General features: G+C 43.2%; 1 protein-coding gene across 2 annotated transcripts in view; it reads left to right on the top strand.

The window, feature by feature from the left end:
• Nucleotides 1–25,392, top strand: part of CUL1 (cullin 1) — a 107,496-nt gene that overhangs the window by 65,550 nt on the left and 16,554 nt on the right. For both annotated transcript variants that reach the window (XM_062190698.1, XM_062190789.1), the window contains exons 3-9: nucleotides 635–809; nucleotides 2,697–2,864; nucleotides 7,152–7,202; nucleotides 7,373–7,463; nucleotides 8,117–8,280; nucleotides 12,875–13,037; nucleotides 13,863–13,993. In XM_062190698.1, coding sequence (XP_062046682.1) covers nucleotides 635–809; nucleotides 2,697–2,864; nucleotides 7,152–7,202; nucleotides 7,373–7,463; nucleotides 8,117–8,280; nucleotides 12,875–13,037; nucleotides 13,863–13,993 — 943 coding nt within the window. The remainder of the gene's footprint in view (nucleotides 1–634; nucleotides 810–2,696; nucleotides 2,865–7,151; nucleotides 7,203–7,372; nucleotides 7,464–8,116; nucleotides 8,281–12,874; nucleotides 13,038–13,862; nucleotides 13,994–25,392) is intronic.

Consider the following 25,392-nt stretch of genomic DNA (forward strand, 5'->3'; position numbering starts at 1 on the left):
CTGCTGTTGTTGCCTGATGGACATCTGTGACTTCCACTGTGAGAATGTGGCTCTCGTGTGCGCCATTGCTGTCTGCTTTTCATCCCTCATCTTCAAAATGTGGTTTTGTTTAATTCATTTATAAGTCACTCTAAAGTATTTATGATGTGCACTTCTGGGAACTTTATTTGTAGCCAGACATCAGAACAGTTTGTGGTGATGAGTAGCTTTCTGTTTTCCTAAATACTGGAATTGCCTTTTCTTTTTCATTTGTAACTATGTCTTTGCGTATGCTATGCCAGTTCTTTTCACGCTAACACACGCAGAGCAGTATTCCACAAGCTCAGTCACATTAGGCAATCTTCAAGATCTGGATTATTGGATTATTATTTCTTTCCCTCCCCCCCGCCAGGAGGGGGCAGTATTCCTCCTGGCACATTCCACCATTCTCCCTAGGCTTCCAGACAACCTCGTGAATGGGACTTGTTGACTTTCTGTCCATTGATAGTATGAATGGGATCTTTTTCCATCCTGGTTTTTTTAAAGGTTTTGGTTGATACATTGGGACTGTGTTGATACTGAAATATAAGCAAATATGTTCATAGTAATTGCTGTCAACAGCTGTGCTGCACACTTTCCTTAACTTTCCTCCAAGTCATGTTTATAACTACTGCACTAGTGTACACCAGTCCAACCAAGCCCGAGGGGCTGGTGGCCCGCCTTCCAAGTCAAAAAAGGGGCAGACGCCCGGAGGAGCTCAGTTTGTTGGCTTGGAATTATACAAACGACTTAAGGAATTTTTGAAGAATTACTTGACAAATCTTCTTAAGGTAAGATGTTTTATGTCTGTACTGAGCAATTGTGATAGAATGCAAAAAAAAGTGAATTGAGTTTAACCTAAATGTTAGTTTGTTGACTTAGATGTTAGCATGTGTCTGAAGGTGGTTTGATCTTGCCTAGCCTTTTAACTGTCCTGAGGACGGAACCTTCGTAACCATACTGTTTTATTATTTGTTAACATTAAAAGGTTTTGATAATCTTATACCATAATACCACTTTCCTTAAATGATTTAATGGGTTTGTATTTGAGCTTTTTCAATTAAAGCATGTAATTCTATATCCAGTTACCTGTGTTTTATTTTGACCCCAATGTGGTGGTCTCTAGCAAATGATATATAAATAATTATGACGTTGCTTATACTTTGGTAATCACATTTTTCAAAACTGCTATGACGTTGTGCCCTTGACTAGTTTGGGTTCACTCCAAGTATCCATGTCCTTTGAGTGTGGTGCTTCCTGCTTCAAGCCTGTGCGTGGGCAGTGGTGGAGTCTCTTCCCCTTCATCTTCTGCCTTTCTCTTCCTCAGTCTGCCTCCTCTGTAGCAGAGGCAGTGTGAGGCCTTACCCCAGCCACAGGATGGGAGGTGGCGCCCTCATCTGGTGCTACCATGCTATAGAGAGTGAGTGAAGACCTGATACGCTACCCTGGGAAACTTGCAGGGACTTTCTGTGTATATATTTTAAAATTTTTATTTACACAGATAATGTGCAAAAATTTCAGCATGCTGAAAAATTGTTTTTCATTTGTTACAAGCTAATTGGAAACTGAAACAGTTTCTGACAGACTCTCTTAATTGATCACAAATGGTGACAAATTCAGTGATCGTTTTCACGTTCCCCTAAGGGTATTTCTAGTGTCTTGGCTGAAGTCGCTGTGTCCTTTACATCTTACGCTTTGTAAAGTGAAAGCTGTAATTCAGTTCTGAAATGAAGAACAGATCGTGTAAGCGTATCGATAGCCATGCCTTCAGTGGTGTCTTTGCATTTTTAAAAAGGTCACATTTCCATTATTCAGAATACCTTAACTTTACATTTTACAGTTTATTTCATATTATTCAAGTTAACAAAGCTTGGTTGTGTCAAGATCAGATCAGATTTTTACCTGGATGGTCACTTGTGTACTTCAGATTTATGGGGCTTCAAGTCTTGTTTTGCCCACTTGAAGTCACTGCAGCCTGGAGGCGTTGAGGGGCTTAGGCCAGGCCCTGACTCCAAAGAGCAGGCCCCACCTCTTACCTTCCTCCAGTCCATGTAAGTGGTGGTGCTGGACAGTGCTCAGTTTTTAAAGGGTGAGACTTTGTAGATGCCATTAATACCTAAGAAAAAAATTTAAATTGATTTTCTTCAAATAAAAGTTTCTGCTTTTAAGCTATGGAAATCTCACTAAAAATAATCTTGGTGAATATACATTTTATTCATGAGGTCTCCTTAAAGAAGAAATGTACTATTGTTATTTTTACAAAAGCACAACAGATTACCACAAAACACAAAATGTTTATAATTTCTAAGTAAATTTAAAGAAAGACGAAGATACAATTTAATAGTATTGGCTGCATGGTTAAATTGCTAAATTAAATTGCATGTTAATTTTTTTAACAAGAGAAATATAGAGGTGATTTTTCTTGAAAGAATTACTTATTTCACAGTTCAGGATACTTTTTATTGAGTGTGTACCTATTATGAAAGCATTTGTAGTTTAATTTGATGAAAGAATTTTTTTGCTGTGTTCTTGTGAGAATTTGTTAATTAGCATGTTTTGTACACAGCATAATTTAGCCTTATGCATTCATGTGTTTTAAGGCTATCAGTTTGTTTTTGCTTTCATCTTTGTTACATGACAAATTGGTCATCTTAAAGTTTGAGTTAACTTATTTTTAGGATGGAGAAGATTTGATGGATGAGAGCGTACTGAAATTCTACACTCAACAATGGGAAGATTATCGATTTTCAAGCAAAGTGTTGAATGGAATTTGTGCCTACCTCAATAGACATTGGGTTCGCCGCGAATGTGACGAAGGACGAAAAGGAATATATGAAATCTATTCAGTAAGATTTCCTTTCAAAGCCTTTCACATGTGTATTTCAGAAAGATACATCACCTTTCAGTAAGGGGATGTAGGCAAATATGAGTCTGTTTTCAGAAGAGTAGATGGGTTTGCCTTTGTTCTATCAACGTATTACTCTTAAACATTTGTAGCAAGAAAGTGGAAGGGTGGGTGAATTGGGAGTTCTCAAAACACAACTTGTATGCCTCTGCGTTTGCTGTTCAAGGTCTCTTCTATCATTTTACAGACCATCATGTTTTGCCTGGGACTCTCAGTTCTGCTGAAGTCCTGAGGCCTGGTGGTCCTGGGCCAACCAGGTCCCTTACCAGAGCTAATGGCCTCAGGAATGACCCTCACACGCAACAAATTGTGAACTCTCCCACATTCTGATGTTTCCTCAGTCAACAAAGGTGTTTTCAGAGTGTGATCGCCGCGCCTGCAACATCAGTGTCACCCGGGGCACCTGGGGCCTTGTCCTGCGCTGACTTCATTAGACGCTCGAGGCGGGGCCGTCTGAGTTTTGACCATCTTCTGGGTGATTGTCACGGCACACCCAGTTCTGAGAAACACTGTTCCAGAGCCGTTAAGGGAGGACAGAGCAAGAGTAGCAAAAGCGTTCTGTGAAATAAACACATTCCTCCTTGAACCATGCTGCAAAATCTCAAATTCTGCACAATGAGCTTATCTCTATATTCAAGAATGGTGCCATAGTGGCAATATTTTATTGCTTAACTTTTGAAAATTTGATTAAAGGAAACAGTGCTTCTCAGAATCACGACTTATTTTTATTGTTTATATAACTCAATGTCTGTGTCAGAACTGATACTGCTTCATACTGGTACTTTGTTATGTATGATAAAGTTTTGTTTTGTTTTGTTTTTAAGATTTATTTTACTTATTTGAAAAGCATAATTAACAGAGGGAGAGAGAGACAGAGCTCTTCCATCTGCTGGTTCATTCCCCAAATGGCCGTAACAGCCAGGGCTGGGCCAGGTCGAAGCCAGGAGCCTAGAACTCCATCCTGGTCTCCTACATGGGTGGCAGGGGCCCAAGTGCTTGACCCATCTTCCACTGCTTCCCCAGCACAGCTACAGTACTGGCCCCTTAAAGATTTTTTTTTTTTTTTTTTTTGACAGGCAGAGTGGACAGTGAGAGAGACAGAGAGAAAGGTCTTCCTTTGCCGTTGGTTCACCCTCCAATGGCCGCCGCGGCTGGCGCGCTGTGGCTGGCGCACTGTGGCTGGCGCACCGCGCTGTTCCGATGGCAGGAGCCAGGTGCTTCTCCTGGTCTCCCATGGGGTGCAGGGCCCAAGCACTTGGGCTGTCCTCCACTGCATTCCCGGGCCATAGCAGAGAGCTGGCCTGGAAGAGGGGCAACCGGGACAGAAACCTGTGCCCCGACTGGGACTAGACCCCGGTGTGCCGGCGCCGCAAGGCGGAGGATTAGCCTGTTGAGCCACGGCGCCGGCTCCCCCCTTAAAGATTTTTTTTTAATTATTTTCATTTTATTTTAAAGGCAGGACAAAGAGAACAAGATCTTCCATTCAATGGTTCACTCCCTGAAGGCCCACAGCAGGCAGGGCTGGACCAAACCAAAGCCAAGAGTCTGGAAGTCAGTTCAAAGGGACAACAGGGGCCTGAGTACTTTGCCATCACCTGCTGCCTCTCAGAGTATAAGTTACCAGGACCAGGACGCTGCGCTGGGGGAGAAGCAGAGAAGCCGGGGTTGAACCTGGCACCCTGGGGGATATAGGCGTCCCAGGACACTGGAGGAGAAGCAGAGAAGCCGGGGTTGGCCCTGGCACCCTGGGGGATATAGGCGTCCCAGGACACTGGGGGAGAAGCCAGGGTGGACCCTGGCACCCTGTGGGGTAAAGGCGTCTGAAGTGGGAACTGCTATACCAGACCCCTGCTCCAGCAATACTAAGTTTTTAAACTTTCTGGGGTTAGCTTTTTTGAGGTTTTTTACTCCTTTTTTATTTCTTCCTTTTTAAACAATTTTTTAATTGGCAGAAATTGTGTATGTTTATCTTGTACAACATGTTGCTTTGAAATATGTATCCATAGTGGAATGACTAATAGGCTTTTCTTTTCCATGTACAAATTCTTTCTTATGGCTTAGTGTTTTCAGTGTAGGACCTGCATGGTTTTGATTGATTTATTCTTGGAAACCTGCTTGCCCTAAAATACCCTATGTGTCCTACAACACCACCATAGACTTTCTTATAGAAGACTTTTATTTAATAAATATAATTTTTTTAAAGATTTATTTATTTTATTTACTTGAAAGTCAGAGTTACACAGAGAGAGGAAAGGCAGAGAGAGAAGTCTTCCATCTGACAGCTCACTCCCCAATTGGCTGCAATGGCCAGAGCTGCGCCGATCCGAAGCCAGGAGCTTCCTCCGGGTCTCCCACGCAGGTGCAGGGGCTCAAGCACTTGGGCCATCTTCTATTGCTTTCCTAGGCCACAGCAGAAACTAGACAGGAAGTGGAGCAGCTGGGTCTTGAACTGGCGCTCATATGGGATGCCAGCACTTCAGGCCAGGGCGTTAACACGCTGCACCACAGCGCTGGCCCTTAATAAATATAAATTTCAGAAGTACAACTTTTGGATTATAGCGGTTCTTGCCCCCATAACCACCCTCCCACCCACAAACCATCCCATCTCCTACGCCCTTTCCCATCTCGTTCTTCATTAAGATTCATTTTTAATTATATACAGAAGATCAACTTAATATATACTAAGTAAAGATTTCAAAGGTTTGCACCCACACAGAACATAAAGTGTAAAATACTGTTTGAGTACTAGTTATAGCATTAATTTACATTGGACAACACATTAAGGACAGAGATACTACATGGGGAGTAAGTGCACAGTGACTCCTGTTGTTTTAACAATTGACACTCTTATTTATGGCATCAGTAATCACCCTAGGCTCTTGTCATGAGCTGCCAAGGCTATGGAAGCCTCTTGAGTTCACAAACTCTGACCTTATTTAGACAAGGTCATAGTCAAAGTAGAAGTTCTCTCCTCCCTTCAGAGAAAGGTACCTCTTTTGATGGCCTCTTCTTTCCACCAAGATCTCACTCAGATCTTTCATTTAGGTCATTTTTTGCCATAGTGTCTTGGCTGTCCATGTCTGAGCTTTCTCTTGAACCACAGACTCTTAAAAACCGCTAGTGTCTAACTCTGCTGTACTGTGTTTAACAGTAGTTACAGAAAGTACAGAGGAAGCAGGGGGTGCTTCCTAGAGTGTGTCTGTCCTGGCTCACCTTTCTGTACTTTACCTTCAAAACCCACGCATCCTACCTCGTTACGTTAGGCGCGAGTGTATACTATGTGTTGTTAATATTTCCCTTAATATTGCTTTCATGTTATTGCTTATATTTTAGCAGAATTGCTACTTTGAAGTTCTTAAAATAGATTAAATTTGCATATGACCTTTTCATAAATACAATATAAATATAAACCCAGTTGTACCTCTAGTTAAATTTGGGAAAAATAAGGCTGATTGTGTTTATATTTAAATGAACTTCTCAGCATTTTGTATTCTTGTTAAAAAATCTGAATTTCATTTTAACTGGATAATCTCCCAACAAATAATACCCATGTATGAGTTCTAATATTCCTGTTTCAGAGAATGTTTTATATTAGTTAATTTGCTAACGTGACTCCTGTGTGGAGTTTAGAGAAATGAATAAAATAAACTATATCATCTTTGTATGTTTTCATTAAAAAGAAATCACACATGTGAGGAAAAGTGAGGAATCTGAATAATTAATCTATAGTAAACCACATCCATTTGAAGTATGTCGAATTTAAAGTTATTTATAGTTGTGTGCATCTTTTTACCATCACCACAAAAAAGATAGAACTTGAAACTTGATTTTTATAGTCTATAATTTGTTTTGCAGACTATTAGGAAACCATGATGATAAATGGAATTATCTTTATTCTGTTAGGTCAAATATTAAAATTATTTGATCTAGGGAACACATTTATAGATTGAATCCACTGTTGTCTTTTAAGCCAGTATGAATTGTCTCTCTAAATGCAAAATTTCCTTTAAACTTAAAATGTGAGCTGATAAAATGTCCGTACTTTGATACCTTTTGAAGTTGCTAGCTTGTGCAGTAGTCTGATTTCATCATGATAATAAATTTTTGCCAGGTTATAATCTGGACATTTTGATGAAATCTTGTATTCAGGTTATTTCCTGTGACTTCAGAAGTCTTGGGAAAACAGTGAGTATAGGCATTTTATACTTTTTTTCTTTTTTCTGTCCAGCTTGCATTGGTGACTTGGAGAGATTGTCTGTTCAGGCCACTGAATAAACAGGTACCCACTCTTTTATGATCCTTTGCCAGCTTCCTGCCTCTATCCTTTAGAACATCTTGAGAGTATCCCTTCTCTCACATTGTTAATGGCTCTGAATGGTTAAGGGACATGGGATATTAAATATTAAATACTGTAATCTGTCTAATATATTTCATGTATCCTTTCTAAAGGTAACAAATGCTGTCTTAAAACTGATTGAAAAGGAAAGAAATGGTGAAACCATCAATACAAGACTGATTAGTGGAGTTGTACAGTCCTATGGTAAATAATTTCAATTATTTGGAGTTTTCATGTCAAATGACAGTCACAACAGTGCCATACCAGATTCATTTAAAAAACATTTAATATCATCAAGACTGTTATTAGCATTATAGAGGTGCTCGTAATTCCTATTTGGTGATATTTTACTTGATTTTACCCTCTTAAAAGTTGTTTGATCCTTATGCCTTTGAGAAACTTTAATGAAACAGACATTTGAGTTTTCTTTTCTGATCTCATAATTAGCTACTGACCACATAATATGATAGAATGCTATTGAACTGAATGATAAATGGAAATCTATCAGCTTGAAAAATTGAGAAACTGATAAGTTACACAGTATTTAAAACCTTGGATAGCATGGCATTTCTTTGAAAGTTTAAATTAGAGGTTTTTATTGCTTTTGGAAATACGAAGTTTTCCAAATGAACTTCATGATAATTCTTAAGGATACCTGGTATGAGTCAGAATTATTTTTTGTGTCCTGACTTTTTTCTTCTATTGAAGCAATGTATTTTATTATTAGTGAATAATAATTACCTTATGCTCTGCCATTCACATTTACCTTTATGCCTAACTTAATCTTATATCTAAGTATATTCTGTGAAATATAACAAAAATAGGGTAATTGAAATGCAGCTCATATTTATTTCTAGTGGAATTGGGGCTGAATGAAGATGATGCATTTGCGAAGGGCCCTACGTTAACAGTGTATAAAGAATCCTTTGAATCTCAATTTTTGGCTGACACAGAAAGATTTTATACCAGAGAGAGTACTGAATTCTTGCAACAGAACCCAGTTACCGAATATATGAAAAAGGTAAGCTTAAATATAGTACTTAACGTAGACAAGTTAAAAATGTGCCATTCAGATGAGTTACTGTTTTTAGCATATGCACTTTTCTTCACACAAGTCATTTGTTGGGCATTGTTGTCCTAGCATGTCTTCAGCAGGTGTAAATGCTGCTTCTAATTCTCCAGGGAGCTTTTTATAAATTAGTTTGATGACCATGCCTGAAAGTTCTGGCTGTTTTACAGACACATAAAAGCTGCGTGACTTTTGTTTTGAACTGTTTATCCTAGAACGTAAATATCTTAGGGTTGTCTCAGTCTTGCCATGTTAGTGAGAACATTTTCAGATACAAATATTCTCAGATCTGTGAATAAGTTTTTGCTTTCTTCTAACATGTCTCCCTGAGACTCTGTAACAGTTTCAGGTTGAAGTTAGAGAAGTAGTCTCTGACACAACAGGATCCTGTTTCTCATGTGGGACAAACCCAGGATTAAACCAGGGTTTCCAGTCCTTTTCTGTACCGAGTGATTATTACCAAGTTCTAACAGATTTGTTCTTTATTCACTTTCTTAGAAATACAGGAATCCTGGGCTTGGGCTCTGAGGGAAGACCTATGTCAGGAGTCGGCAAACTTTTTTTTGCCAGAACTGGATAATAATGCTGAGGCACTGTGGGCCATGTGGTCTCTTGGTGCTGCAGGGCAAAAGCAGACGTAATATTATGTGAATAAATGGGTGTGGTTGGGGTCCAGTACAAAAAAAAGTGGTAGGCAGGATTTGGCTTACATACAGGTTTGCTGATCCTTGAACTAGAGGAGTCAGATTTCTAGGGAATCTGGGTCTTGTTGGTCTGGGGGCTGCTTTGATCTTTATTCCCTGTGCACCTGGAGTGAGTGCACTGCAGACCGTGTGATGAGATGAAGTAAGCGACAAAGTCCTATCCAGTCTGTGCTGTTCGGAATGTGTTGTCTCATAGGAGATAGCAGTTATAATTGGGCTTAGAAGAACAACAGAAAACTGCTATCTCAAAATCTAAGAAAAATGGAATGGTTCAGAAGTATTATACTTGAAATATTAATAGTTCTTTGTGTATTTTGGGGTTAAATGGACTTTGTATGCTGACCTGGAACCCAGCCAGTTCATTCAGCGTTTCAAACAGCTGCCTGACAGATGAGCTTTGGAAACGTGATCTGTTTTGAATCTTAGCATTGCCTATTATTTCATTTTCTAGTTTGACAGTGAATATATCTCTTGCTGAAGTCTCCTGTGTGGTGATTCCTTTAAACCATATGTTTTTAAGGTGAAACCTGTTATCAGAGTACATGTGTACAGTGGTGGAACAAAACTGTTCTACTTATGGGCTTCTGAGTAGATCATGATGATGGTTAGAGTCAGCTCTCTCTACTTAGGATGGTAGTAGCTCTCTGGTGCAAGGAGACCAGCTTTATAGTCAGAGCTTTGTAGGCATCCCAGAGAAATCTGCTTTTAAAATCAGCCCTGAAGCTAAAGGCAACTTGAGAAACTAGCCTTTCCATCCAGTGGCCTGAATATTTTCAATCCAGCAGGAGCCCTGCCTCAGGTAGCAATATGCTTCCTACTTCCAGGTTCCCATAAAGGTATTTTTTCCTAGAGAAGTTAAAAGTTCGGTTCATATCTGCTTGGATCGTACCAAACATGCCTTCCATCACATTCTGAAAGTCTGTAATGCAAAGAATCTATCAACATGAAATGAGAATTTAGCCATGTGAGTAATTCTATTCTGTAACCTTTTGTCTCAAACTGGGACGTGAATCTTAATTTTAAATCCATACTCTGCCATTTACTTAGGGGACGACCTGAACCTTTCTCTTCCATAATTTCTTCATTTATAAAAAGGGAATAATAATAGGTAATGAAGATTAAATAAGCTTTAATTTTAAAATAATTTACAATAATTTTAAAGAGAGAGAGAGTGTGTGTGTGTGTGTGTGTGAGAGAGAGAGAGAGAGAGAGTGAGAGAAAAGTGCTAGAATAGCGTGTAGTAAGTAGCAAGCCTAGTATGTTTGGTGTTACATACACACATCTCACAGAACCTCTAGTACGTGCCTGAGAGGGTGCAAAGCCACATGGCAGAAGAGAACAAATGTTATTCAGTAACTTAGGAAGAAATGATATTTTTATGAAAACAAACATTTTACCAGGAAATAGAGTAAAACTTCTCATGAACAGTATTGAGATCAAGTATTGATTTTTCAAGACATTCTTCTTGAGCAGCCAGTTTGGGCTAGATTTGCAGATTCCCTGGCAGCCTCAGTACGCTCTTCTCTGTGGGCAGGAGAATTTTAGTGGAAATATTTGAGACTCCTTGGCTTGTCTTTGTAAGGGTGGCTTTGATTAGCAAACAAACCTAAGCCATGGCAGTATTTTCATGATATCTTACTCTCTCACATGGTTGAGATTAATCTGAACTATTAAAACCTTGTATGATGATTTCAGGTTTGTAACATTTTTTAATATTTTTAAATTTTTTTTTAAGATTTTTTTTTTTATTTGACAGGTAGAGTTACAGACAGTGAGAGAGAGACAGAGACAGAGACAGAGAGAAAGGTCTTCCTTCCATTGGTTCACTCCCCAAATGGCCTCAACGGCCGGAGCTACGCCAATCTGAAGCCAGGAACCAGGTGCTCTTCCAGGTCTCCTATGCGGGTGTAGGGCCCAAGCACTTGGGCCATCCTCCACTGCTTTCCCAGGCCATAGCAGAGAGCTGGACTAGAAGAGGAGCAACCGGCACTAGAACCAGCACCCATATGGGATGCCGGCGCTGCAGACAGAGGATTAACCTAGTACGCCACGGCCCCCAGCCCCAAGATTTTTAAATTTTCAAAATTTATCTGAGAGGCAGAAGGAAGAAGAGCCAGAGCAAGTCTCCATCTCTTGGTTCACACCCCAGATGCTCGGCTGGGACTGGAGCCAACAACCCAGGTCTCCTGTGTGGGCAGCAAGAACCCATGACTTCAGCCATCACCACTGCTTCCACTGTCCTGTCTGCATGGGCAGAAAGCTGGAGTCGGGGCCGGCGCCGTGGCTCACTAGGCTAATCCTCCGCCTTGCGGCGCCGGCACACCGGGTTCTAGTCCCGGTCAGGGCACCGATCCTGTCCCGGTTGCCCCTCTTCCAGGCCAGCTCTCTGCCGTGGCCAGGGAGTGCAGTGGAGGATGGCTCAAGTCCTTGGGCCCTGCACCTGGCTCCTGCCATCGGATCAGCGCGGTGCGCCGGCCGCAGCGCGCCTACCGCTGCGGCCATTGGAGGGTGAACCAACGGCAAAAAGGAAGACCTTTCTCTCTGTCTCTCTCTCACTGTCCACTCTGCCTGTCAGAAAAAAAAAAAAAAAAAAAAAGAAAGCTGGAGTCGGAAGCCAGCAGCAGGGATCAAACCCAGCCACTGGTATGGGACTGAGCTATTTGAACCACTAGACCCAGTGCTTTCCCTTCTAATTTAAAACTTTAAAAATAAAATGCCTTGTTTACCAATTTTTGCTTACCTCTTTTTTCCTTTTGTTTTTACTGAGACACAGATAAAATTCAAAAGATGCAGTCTTTGATTACTTAATCTTGCTTAGTCACCTGGATTTTATCTTGATGTTCTATTATAATTCTCTGCCAGGTACAGTGATGACCAGAAGTTTATTTGGGGCAGATGGCGTGACATACTGGTTAAGCCACGGCTTGGGACACCCACATCTCGTATCAGAATGCCTGGGTTTGACCCCAGCTTTGCTTCTGATCCAGCTTCCTACTGATACACACTGTGAGAGGCAGCACGTGACAGCTCAGTTACTGGGTCCCTGACACCCATATGGGAGACCCCGGTGGGAATCTGGACGCTTGGGTTTAGACTGGCGCAGCCTCAAGAGTTGCAGGTGTATTTGGGGAGTGAACCAGCAGATGGGAGATGGAGGACTGTCACTGTCACTCTTCCTTGCAGATAAATACAAATAGATCAGTTAGATTATGTTTAAAGGGAGTTTACATGACTTGGAAGCAACCAAGAATGAAAATGGCTGTCCTTCCTGCAACTTAATGGCACTCAGTGCCTAGGCCTTGGGTTTCTTTACCAGTACATAAAACATGCTGCTCTCTGCACGGGAATGTTTCTGTGGTCACTGAGATGCTGTGTTTTTCAGAAGTCTTAATTGCTGGTGATTCTCTGCGTGTGGCCATTTCAGGGAGTATATTCGTGTGACTCTTGACATAAGTTAGCTTCCCATACAAAGTAGAACTGCTGAATGTGGGTCCACACCCAGGAGAAGGTCCCTAGGGTTCTCAAGAGTGTCAGAGGGAGAGGGATAGTACCCTAAAAAGGTGAATTGGCACTTACCTGAAGGAAAAAATTGATAGACAATTGGACTCTTATTGATGATAACATTGTTAGGGTATTTAAAGAGGAATTTTAAATAAATACATTTTGCAGAGAAAAAACACATTGGTGGTTGTTTAAATGTGGTTGGTATTTACCTTCAAACCAAAGAACCTGTTTTTTCTTAACATTTATTAGCGCATTCTTGTGGTTAAATGCACCGTTATCCACAGAACAGTCTGTTAACAATGAGTCAAAGCCGCTCCCTGAAATGTCCTGCTCCACAGGCAGAGGCGCGCCTGCTCGAGGAGCAGCGAAGAGTCCAGGTCTACCTTCACGAAAGCACCCAGGACGAGCTGGCGCGCAAGTGTGAGCAGGTCCTCATCGAGAAGCACTTGGAAATTTTCCACACGGAGTTTCAGAATTTGCTGGATGCTGACAAAAATGAAGGTGAGTCGTGAAGCCTCACAAATGTAGGTATTTGTTATTATCTGCAGTTTTGAAATTCTAGCCTCTGAAGTCACATTATTTTTAAGGCCAGTCACGTTTCTAAGGTCAGTTGCATGTGCGCATATTTGCGTGTGCCTGGTAGGTCTCTGACTTGGCCGGGGTGCTTCCGGGCGACTCAGGGAAGCGCGTGCTTTGGGGTTAATGTGAATTACGACCTGTCCCATACCCCTGATTTTTAACCTGAGTAATTTTCCTTTGAAAATTGTGAGGTGATTTCATGTTTTCCTTCACAACGTGTTTTACTAGGACAGGTTAGAAGCTCAATAAAAGGTAGATGTTCAAGATTTGGGATTCTTTTTGTCTTTGGTCCTCGTAAATTGAACATATACCATACACAGGTTTAATGAAGAATTTGGAAGACTTTTTAGTGACTTCCTTGTGTAGTTGAGAGGTTTATCTGTAGTTTCCTTGAATTTATTCATTTTTTAAACAAATATTTGAAAGCTTTCTATGTGTCAAAATAAATAACAACTTGATCTTGGGAATTTGGGGAAGCATTAGATATGATTTCAGATTTAAAAATTTCTCTATAATGTATAATGTGTTTTCAGTGTTTTACACTGAAAAGAAAAATAATCTTAACAACATGATCTCATTTTAGCCAAGTATACATAAACCAAATAGAAAACACTGGGTTATGGTTGTTTTGGTTACTAAGATCTAAATGCATGGTGATTTCATGTCAGGTATCTTTCGTCATGATGGAAATGCGTGGTGAATGGAGTGGGTATACAGTTTGTTTCAGTGGCCACCTTCTTCTTTCAGATCTGGGGCGCATGTATAATCTTGTCTCTAGGATCCAGGATGGCTTAGGAGAACTGAAAAAACTGCTGGAGACACACATTCATAATCAGGGTCTTGCAGCAATTGAAAAGTGTGGAGAAGCTGCTTTGAACGTGAGTAATAATGCAACCATGGACCTAACTTCACAGTGGACTGCAGTCACGTGTTCTGTATTTCTGTGCCAAGGCAGATAGTAAGATTGTCCCCAGAAGTCAGCAGAGGGCCCTGGTTTCGCCTTTCTGAAGTGGAGCATTCACAGGCATCTTTGTGTAGCACATGCTGCCGTAGGTTTTCTTGTACTGTTTATTCATTGAGGAGGTCACTGGGTTTTTTTTTTTTTCCTTAAATTTTCTCATAACTATTGTGTTCTTATGCTAAAACAGAGAATTTTATTGTTTCCATAGAATAATTTTTATATTAAACTCACAAAATATTTTTAATTAATAAAAATTATTTTTTAAAGATTTATTTGAGAGGTAGAGTTACAGAGTAGGAGAGACAGTGGGAGAGGTCTTCATCCACTGGTTCATTCCCCAATGGCCACAACAGCTGGAGCTGGGCCAATCCGAAGCCAGGAGCTTCCTCCAGGTTTCCCACACAGGTGCAGGGTCCAAGCACTTGGGCCATCTTCCACTGCTTTCCCAGGCTATAGCAGAGAGCTGGATCAGAAGTGGAGCAGCTGAGACTTGAACCACTGCCCATATGGGATGCCAGCACTGTAGGCGGTGCCTGTCCTGCTATACCACAGTGTTAGCCCCGAAAAATTTTTTTGTTTGTTTGTTTTTTTTTTTTTGTTTTTGACAGGCAGAGTGGACAGTGAGAGAGAGAGACAGAGAGAAAGGTCTTCCTTTTTGCTGTTGGTTCACGCTCCAATGGCTGCCGCAGCCGGCGCACTGTGGCCAGCGCAACGCGCTGATCCGAAGGCAGGAGCCAGGTGCTTCTCCTGGTCTCCCATGGGGTGCAGGGCCCAAGCACTTGGGCCATCCTCCACTGCACTCCCGGGCCACGGCAGAGAGCTGGCCTGGAAGAGGGGCAACCGGGACAGAATCCGGCGCCCCAACTGGGACTAGAACCCGGTGTGCCGGCGCCGCAAGGCGGAGGATTAGCCTAGTGAGCCGCGGCGCCGGCCAATAGCCCCAAAAAATTTTTAGAGCGAATACTATTCCTGGTTTTCTGAAAAAAGAATATTTTCCCAAATGTTTCTTTGCTCGTGGCTGTGACGTTTCAGACTGCTGAGTTTGTACTGTACAACCTTCCCAGCTCTGGCTTCTACCTGTCACCTCCATTCCCAGGGATAGGATCACCATGAACTTGAGGAAGCTCAAGGAAGAACAGATATACCCAGTGTGTGGCGGGCACACAGTGGGTGCTTAAATATTTGTTAAAAAGAATAAGTAGAATAAGTAGGTCTGCCAAAAAATAATTAAAGTCGGTAATCATTGTTATCATATGTGGTAGGTGTAAAAGATATAACACAAATATTGTGGTTTTCTAAAGCCCACTGTTTCAAAAAAAGGTTGTTTTGAATTAGTGAAAGTTAGAATTATTCCACATACTTTAAATACTTTGAGAACTCAATTTTTAAAGTTTAAAAACTTTTGTCTGGTTGAGTTGAATCATTGTATCTGAGAAGTATTTATAATCAGCATATTAAATGCCGTAGAAGAAACTACTTAATGATCTTTTAAAAAAGATTTATTTATTTGAAAGGCAGAGTTACAGAGAGGCAGAGGCAGAGAGAGTCTTCCATCTGCTGGTTCATTCCCCAAATGGCCACAAGGGCCAGAGCTGGGCCAATCTGAAGCCAGGAGCTTCCTCCGGGTTTTCCATGCAGGTGCAGGGGTCCAAGGGCTCGAGCCATCCTCTGCTGCTTTCCCAGTAGAGAGCTGGAACGGAAGAGGAGCAGCCAGAACTCAAACCCGTGCTCACACAGGATGCCAGCACTGCAGACGGTGGCTTTACCTGCTGTACCACAGCACCGGCCCTTAAGTGATTTTTTAAGGGCAAAAAAGTTCTTACATGTTAATCCAGTGTCTTGGTCTAAACTGAAATACTTTGTTGCCCCCAAATTGTCCTTTATTAAATAAGATCCTCTGAGAGGTCCTCCCCCAACGTTTCTTGTTCACCTAGGCGGATAATTAATCTGCTTAAAAACTAGCTTTACTGTTAAATATCTGGGCTAGATTGAAATTATTACAGACTGCATATTCATAATGTGATTCAAATAGTATCTTTTTGTTACATGCTTCAAAACATGTTTATGAATTTTTTCTTAAGATTTTTGCTCCCATAGTTAAAACTGATTTAAAAACTAAAGGCTGTTCCTGAATAAGTGGCTCAGAGGGGAACTTCCCTCGTGGTGTCTCCCCGTCTGTACCTAAATAAAAACTGGCAGTCCTCCTTGATGAAGCGCAACTGGAAAGAGAGCCCTCCAAACATACTGTTTTTGGCTGTGCTGTTTCTCGTACCCTGCCCAGACACCCTTGGTAGCTGCCGCCCTGGGCATGCAGGTGTGGGCTCCTCATGGAGCACAGGGGCTTCCAGGCTGTGTGACGTTGACGTAGCGTCCTGCCCCCATCCTTAAGGCATCTAGCATGTTTGGAGTTCTCCCCAGCCTAGGTTGGGGTTGAGAGTGCTGACACCCTACTGCTGTGGCAGAGATAAATGAGCATGTTGCTATCGCTGGGGAAACTGGTACACAAAGACATGCAAGGATGGGCTATAAAACTGGTTTATAGCCAAGCAAAGTGATCAGTAATTATGTAATAGACAAGTTACCCTGTGTTTGACTTTGGACTGAAAAAACAGTGGGCATGATGGTAAATTAACACATTTTACATGGCATTAACTCTATTGGGGGGCCAGCATTGTAACACAATGGGTTAAGCCACTGCTGGCAGTGCCAGCATCCTTTATGGGCGTCGGTTCAAGTCCTGGATGCTCTGCTTCTGATCCAGCTCCCTGCTAATGTGCCTGGGAAAGCAGCAGAAGATGGTCCAAATGCTGGGGCCCCTGTGCCCCATATGGGAGACCCGGATGAAGCTCCTGGCTTCTGCTTGGCCCATCTGGGGAGTAGACCAGTGGTTAGAAAGATATCTTTCTCTGTGCCTCCCTCTCTGCAGCTCTGCCTTTCCAATAAGTAAAATAAATCCAGAACAAACAAAATTATTGGTAGTCAGAAACTTGAAAAATCTTGTGTGCTTGCAGGGGGGCGGGGCAAAACACAAATATGTTTAGTTGGCAGTGTAGTGCTATAGAAAGCACTGTGTATTAACATATAGGAAGAGGGGTGCCATCTCCTTGGAGAGCACCCTAAAAGTAGACCGTTCCTTCCAGCTATGTGTCTGGCGCCACCCTAGGTTCCTAATTTTTCTTTAAGTCCACTGAAGCAGCTAGCAGCCTGGTACTAGTTGGTGTTACAGCTCAAAGGGCCAACAAATGTTGCAGATAAAATTGAAGTCATTGTTTTCACTTATTCAGCAAGCATTTAGGGAATTCCTTTTAATAGTTGATACTGAAATGCTAACCTTTGTCTTCTCATCCAATCCCGATGAGCTCATGTGCCTAGTGTAGTGACTACATTGTAGATCTTTTTTTTTTTTTGACAGGCAGAGTTAGAGACAGAAAGGTCTTCCTCTTTCCGTTGGTTCACCCCCCAAATGACCGCTACGGCCGGCGCGCTGTGTCAATCCAAAGCCAGGAGCCAGGTGCTTCTTCCTGGTCTCCCATGCAGGTGCAGGGCCCAAGCACTTGGGCCACCCTCCATTGCCTTCCCGGGCCACAGCAGAGAGCTGGACTGAAAGAGGAGCAACCGGGACACAATCCGGCGCCCCAACTGGGACTAGAACCCGGGGTGCTGGCGCCACAGGCGGAAGATTAGCCAAGTGAGCCGCGGCCTCGGCCGATCCATTTTTTAAGAAAAGAAATTAACTTATTTGAAAGAGTGACTAAAAGGGAGGGGGGAAGAGAGAGTTTCTGTTCACTGGTTCATTCCCCAAATGGCTGCAGCAGCCGAAATTGGCTCAGACTAGCCAGAAGCCGAAACTTGATGTGAGTCTACCATGTGGATGGCAGGGCCCCAGCATGTGAGCCGTCATCTGCTCCCGGGTGCATTTGCAGGAAGCTGGGTTGGCTTGCATCCTCTGTTTCACTGCCCAGAATGGCGACAACAGCCAGGGCTAGGCCAGGCTGAAGCCGGGATCTTCTTCCAGGCCTCCCATGTGGGCTCAGGGGCCCAAGTCCTTCGGCCACTTTTCACTGCTTCTCCAGAGAGCTGGCTCCAAAGTGGAGCATCTGGGACTTGAACTGGCGCTCATATGGGATACCAGTGTCCCAGGCAGTGCTTAACCAGCTATGCCACAACACCGTCCACAGCATTTTAATCTTTGTAAAACATCATTTAATGTTTTAATAGTTTTGCTCTGCAGTCTTGATCTTTTGTTTTGAACAGGAAAACTAAAACTCTTCCTTCTATGATACATGAAATTCCTGCATGTAAATGAAAATCCTCTCCGACCCACCCCGTTTTCCTGAAGCTTGTCTTCCAGTGAAACTGTTCTGTCAGCCTGCGTCTTCCCCCAGATTCTGTGCACTCGCTGGTTAGACTCCTGGGAATGTCTCTGAGGACAGTCATCTCTGCTCTCTGCTGGGCTTAGTCCTGCTGGCTAGGCCAGCCCCAGCCCTCGCTTCGAAGAACAACTCTGTTTCACTACTCCATTCGAAGCCCCTTGCAGGGGTGGGGAAGGCCCGGCCTGCAGGCTGGCCCTGCCTGGGCAACCACAGGTGGAACTTGAAATTCAATAATTTACAGCAGGCTAAATTTTAAGCTGATAATTTTGTGTGGCCCGCAGTGATGTTATAAATATCCAAATGACCTTGGCAAAGAAGAGATTCCCCTCCCCTTCCCTGTGGCATTTATACACTACTCTCATTATCACTTGGTTTGCTTATAACTTCCTGTTTCCTGTCTGTCTGCCATATATTGCAGATGTCTCGAGGGAAGCTCGTAACCTCATTATAGTTGTATCTTCTCTGTAATCTTAGCCCCGAGCACTTAGCTCATCAGGTATTCATTGATGGTGATGGTGAAGAAGAGCTGTCTTCTCCACGGCCACCTCTCCCTTCCCAGTTGTGTCTGCTGTCTCAACTGGAGCCCTCACTGTTTGTAAATGTGCTTTTCTTGACCTTCCTAGTTCTGTTAAACACCTGTCGTCTATGGTTCAAAATCTAGCTCGATGCCATTTGTTGCAAAAAGCCTTCGTCAGTCACCTTAGAATCTCCCCTGGAATAATAGCATGTTGGACTATTTAAGTGATGTTTGGGTCACTTTACAGTTCAGTTATCTGTGCAGTTTTCTAACAGGGGCAGGCATCAGACGTAGCAGTTAAGCAGACACGTTTGATCCTGGAGTGCCTGATTCAGACCCTGCTCCTCTGCTTCCAGTCCACTTCCTGCTAGCGTGCATCCTGAGCGGCTGCAGGGGTTGGCTCTCGTGCCACCCACACAAGAGACCCAGATGGAGCTCCGGGCTCCTGGCTTCGGCGTGGCCCACACATGACTTGCAGGCATTTGGGGAGTGAACCAACCAACAGATAGAAGACCTGACTCTGCCTTGCCTCTGTGTCTCTGACTTTCAAAGGAAATGAAAGTAATTTTAAAATAAAATTTCAAAGAGCAACTGAAAAATAATCAAATCCCATTTTTAAAAAGCTTTTAGCAGAGAAAGATTTACCTACATGTGAATCCTCAGTTTAGCACAGTGCCCTGTGTAGAGTTGCAGTATTGTTAGATTTTAATTGCACTCTTTACTCTTCCCGTTTAGGGGCTGCTTGCACAATATGTAAAATTTGGGGGTACACCAAAAAGAGTAGATAAATAGAATTTAAACACTGATCTATTTGGGTGCAAAAAATTGTTTTTCAACAGTATTTTCCATGAATTTTTTTGAAGAGCCCTCAGGATAAATCAGAGTAGCGAAGTAAGCCTATGGAACACAAGGCAGAGGTTCAGTGGGCACGTAAAGTGTATGCAGCGTACTCTAACTCTGGTAAGGGTGGGCCACGTTTTTGCCACTGAATTTTCCTAGTCAGTACTGGGAAGTATGATCAGCTGGCCACTCAGAACAGTTTTTCCTATTCAATTCTTTCTCCAGTGCTCATCTGGAGAAAGGTCATTAATCCTAAATGTAGAGTGAACATGAGCAGTACGCTTAGAGATAAATACGATGTTGACCCATTGGATGACTTTGCAGTTTTCCTAACAGCAGCTTAGAGCAAAATGCCAAAATAAAACTGAGGGAAAGAGTCGAATCCTGCACACTTGTTAGTACTTGCTAATTAGCTCTTGAGGATAAAACGGAAGCCTTCTTGATAATTACATGATTCCTCAGGATCTGAATGCTGTTGTCCTCTCCTCAAAGGTGGTTTCCTAACTGAACATAAATTGGGTCACAGCAGAATGTGTCATTGCTGTCGGTAGGGTCACAATGGCAACAGGAAAGCATAAAACCATATCTTAATTTAGCACCCTTGGTTTAACTGCTGTTGAAATGTGATCCAGCAGAAATGGGTGTGTAGGTATTTTGATGTCCAGCAAGGCTGTTTGGTCTAGCATGGGGGTATTCGGCTATAGAGACTGACCCAGAAACCAAATCATGCATATTTATTTTCAGCTTCGAGGGAGATTGTGTCTTGAAATCCGAGGACAAATCACCAGGAGCAGCTGGTCTCAGGGTTGCAATGATAGTGCTTTCAAGAGGGAGAACTTAACATGAAGAGTTTTGTAGGCAGAAATAAAACCAGGTAGCTCCAACAAGCATATTTTCCAGTATAATGTTAAAGGCGGGAGTGTTTAAGAACTTATCAGAGTTATGAAATGTTCTGTGGTCCGTATTGAGAGCTTGAGTTGTAAGTAGTTATAAAACCCTAGTCATGTGTGAACTAGGCTAGAGTGAACAGAGTAACACAGTACTGGATACTGGGGGAGGTCTGGATCTGCTTCCTACGTCTGAGATTCCCTTTGTATTCCACAGTCAAATGCATGCCTAAACAACTGAGCCTTACTCTGTAGATGGGGAGAGAACAATAATAACCGTTTAGTGATGAAACCAGGGAACCTTACGTTTGGAGTCTGACCTGGCTTGGTTTGGTCGAAGAAGGTAATGACGAGCAGCCCTAGAATCTTGACTGTGAAGCTTATAGGACAAGAAGATCCTAGCCGGCCACAGGTGTGACGATCCCTGAAAGCCAGATGATGGACTTACAGGGATTGGTTATACTGTTCTTTGTTATTTTGAGTATGTTTGAGAATTTTCCATATTAGACCATTTTAGGGTCTGGCACTGTGGCATAGCAGGTAAAGCTACCGCCTACAGTGCAGGCATCCCATATGGGTGCCGATTCTAGTCCTGGCTGCTCCACTTCTGATCCAGCTCTCTGCTATGGCCTGGGAAAGCAGTACAAGATGGCCCAAGTCCTTGGGCCTCTGCACCCACGTCCTGGCTCCTAGCTTCGGATTGGCCCAGCTCCAGCCGTTGTGGCCAACTGAGGAGTGAACCAGTGGATGAGAGACTTTCTCTCTCTCTCTCTCTCTCTCTCTCTCTGCCTCTTCCTCTCTGTAACTCTGCCTTTCAAATAAATAAATAAATCTTTAAAAAGAAAAAAAAAAACATTTAAAAATAAGAAAAGGAACACATAGCTATCAGTGGATGTGTTCATTCAGAAAGTTACTCTAAGACAAAAAGAAGCACAGCTGTGTATAGCATCTTAGACTGACGGATTTACTACCAAGAGCTGATGTGTGCTGGAGATACAAATTGGTTTAGGTAGCTAAGTTTGTGATCTGTAACTTGAGGGAAACAAGGATGGCTTGGGTTTATTTTATCTTATTGGGAGGAAAAGAGGAACCACTTAGAATGAAAAAACTAGTTGTGGTTTTTAAGTCTAGGGGAATCAGTCTGTTGTTTTTATATCGAGGATACTCCTTGCTTTCTTCCAACTGTAGAGGAGGTTTGAGCCATGTCACAAGCAAGCCCGTTTTGGAAGTGCACATTCCTGCTCAAATCTGACTTCTCATGTACGAGTCCTGACGTGAGCCCTGATTGCATGGAGGCAGTTAGAGACTGCCTGCGAGCGTCGCTCTCCCTGTCTTGGTTCTTCCTGAGACAGGCAGCCCTGCCCCTGCCTTCCTGCCCACTGTCCTGTCTTCCAGATGCATCTTACTCGTTCTCTTCAGAAACGTCATGGCAAGTCTTAGTTCTGCATTCAGAATTCGGTATTTCACCTTTGATCATTCAGCCCTAACTCTGGTCAGCCTAGAGCCTCAGCATTGACAGAGTGCAATACCAGCAGGCTGAAGGTGACAGAAGCTTCAGCTGTACCTGGGACTGAATAAAAATATAGGTATGAGCAGAACTAGGGCAAGACCAGGGTCAAAATGAAAACCCATACACTGGGATGGCTGGTTCAGGAGCCGGTGAAAGTTACAGAATCCAAAGGTAATGTTACCTGCCCAAAACTATATTATCATGGTCTGAAACTCAGAGCCATGATCACAAGAGAAATCACAAATGGTTGGAAGCCAAAAGTAGCAAGGAGACAGGTTAAATAATGGGAACAGAGCATACTTACGTGATATTATTTTGTCTCAGTATTTTAAAATTAAAACTACCCTCACTCTGAAGAACGGTTGATTCCTAGGTTAGCTAGGAAAAGTCTTAAGAAAATGCAAGATGTTTACGAAATGATTTTTGAGACCTCACGTTTATCTCCAATATTGATCATCATATCAACACTAATTTTATTCCCTGGCTACACAACAAACAGTGGAGGGGAGAACACGGACCTGCTGGGGGTGAGGGAGCCAGGCCAGGGCTGATTTTCACAGGGAGTCATCAAAATGGGACTTTGCGTGCAGACACATTGTTTCCTTTTTCTCTGTAGTAGATGGTTTGTGGTACTTTCTTTCCTGGAAATTTCGCGCTCTATATTATCTGTGGAGATAATGTTACTCCAGAGATCAAGTGGATAGGAGGAAGAATCCCATTGCCCCCAAATAACTGCATCATGTGTTCGTGACTTCAGGAGGGTTGACTGCTCTCCTCTGCCTTCTTTGGAAAGAGATCCTGCCTGGAGGTACTGAGAACCATGGTCGCTGTCCAGCAGGGTCCCCGTGTCTCTGGTGGAACTGTTCGCGGTGCTGGCTGCCTGTCCCCAGAACTCCCCAAGGCTCCGGGAGCTGCTGTGTTCTGTTTCACTCTGAAATGTATGTGAAATGTACCCTCAGACCTGGCCCTGGATAAGAGCATATTTATCTCTTAATTGCATTTTTTTAAAGATTTATTTATTTATTTGAAAGTCATAGTTACACAGAGGAGAGGCGGAGAGAGAGAGAGGTCTTCCATCCGATGGTTCACTCCCCAATTGGCCACAATGGCCGGAGCTGTGCCGATCTGAAGCCAGGAGCTTCTTCTGGGTCTCCCACGAGGGTGCAGGGGCCCAAGCACTTGGGCCATTTTCTGCTTTCCCAGGGCATAGCAGAGAGCTGGATGGGAAGTGGAGCAGCCGGGTCTCAAACCAGCACCCATATGAGATGCCGGTGCTTCAGGCCAGGGTGTTAACCCACTGCACCACAGCGCTGGCCCCTCTTAATTGCATTTTTTCCATGAGTTTTTTTGAGGTACCCTATTCTTTGTGGGTACTCCATGAGAGAATGTGCCCCAATGTCCGTGGATGCATATTCCACTTAATTTAAGAACAGAATAACGTAGACATTAGTGAGACTGTCCATGTTTATTTTCTCTCCGTATATTGGCCTTCCAAATCCTTTTAGTGGGAATGTGTGGGGTAAAGCATAATAATTGAGATCATCATTACATTCCTGACTTAGTTGTTTTAGAAATCTTTGGTGCTGCCAGCTTTCCTGAGCACTTAGAACAGCAGTGTGGGCATGGACTCGTGTCCCAGGGGCTCCACTGGGCCAGTGTCCTGCAAGAGAGGCAGCTGTAGCAGACTGCAAGTGCCATCACATAGCATGGAGACCAAGCGAAGAGGTAGAGCTAGATGGGCAAAGGGATCCCAGAGAGCACAGCCCTTCAGGCTGACCCCAGCCATGGCACGGCCGGGGCTGAGAACCGTGACCTGAGAGTAGGAGTGAGAGGGGGATGACCTCGGCAGATCCGGGAAGCCCCTGACAGCCCTTGCTAAGGAGATTGGCTCATCCTGAGGGCAAGAGGAAGCCAGGTAAAAGCATGGAAATAAAAAGATCAGATTTTTATTTTTTAAAAATTGTTTGCATTTTCCGTATGGGAAATGGATTAAAAGGGAGAAGTTTGCCTCAGTGGTTCAGGTCGAATGATCATGACCACAGCCTGGGAGATCTGGGTGGCCTGGAGAGAAGGAATTAGGGAGGACGGGACGCTGACAGAGGCAGGCTTTGTGTTCGGATCATTGCCAACGCTGCATGATGAGTACACAGGGCAGATTTCACTATTTGTAGTTAACAATATTTGAAATTTTTCCACAATAAAACGTTGAAAAAAGAGACAGGGTCATCAGGTCATCCGGATGTTGGAAAGGAGGAGTCGCTGTGCCTCCTAGGGTGATAGGTGGCACTTACTGAGATGAGAGAGAGGGCTCTAGAGGCAGAGGCGGGAGGGCATTGGGTCATTTCTGACACGCGGAGGAGTTTGGGAATCCCAAGCGGCATCCAAGGGCAGTTGAAGCTCAGTGGGGAGGTTTGGTCTACAGATGTAAATGTGTCAGTCATTGGCATAGTGATGGCCATGGAAACAGCAGTGCCAGAGGCCCCGGGACAGCCCTGTGAGATGTGTTTGATGAAAAAGCTCCTCTGTGTTCACGAGTAAAGGGATGTTCATGAACTACAGTTATTACTCTTTGAAAAAAAGAAAAACTCATTTTTTAAGATTTAATGCATTTATTTGCAAGGCAGAGTTACAAAGAGAGGGAGAGAGAGGTCTTCCGTTTGCTGGTTCACTCCCCAAATGGCTTCAGTGGCTATTGCTGGGTGGGGCTGGAGCCAGGAGCTTCTTCCATATCTCCCATGTGGCTACAGGGGCCCAAGCACTTGGGCCATCCTGTGCTGCTTTCCCAGACCATAGCAGAGAGCTGGATCAGGAGGAGCAGCTGAGACTTGAACCAGTGCCCGTATGAGATGCTGGTGTGAAAGAGGGAAGCTTAACCTCTTCTGTACTGTAGCGCCAGTCCCAGTGTTACCACATTTTAAGGTGGTTTATTTAGAAATATTACCTGTGATTACCTGTCAGCATTTTAAGTGATATTCATTTGGCAATTATTCTTGCATTAAATGCTTTTTCCAAAAAATTCATTTAGGGGCCAGCATGGAGTAGCGGTTAAATCTGCCATCTCTAATGCTGGCATCCCATATGGGCACTGGTTAGTGTCCCAGTTGCTACACTTATGATCCAGCTCCCTCATAATGAGCCTGAGAAAGCAGTGGAAAACGGCCCAAGTCCCTGGGCCCTTGCCACCCGAGT

Source organism: Lepus europaeus, chromosome 1 (genome assembly GCF_033115175.1).
Source record: "Lepus europaeus isolate LE1 chromosome 1, mLepTim1.pri, whole genome shotgun sequence".
NCBI classification, from domain to species: Eukaryota; Metazoa; Chordata; class Mammalia; order Lagomorpha; family Leporidae; genus Lepus; species Lepus europaeus.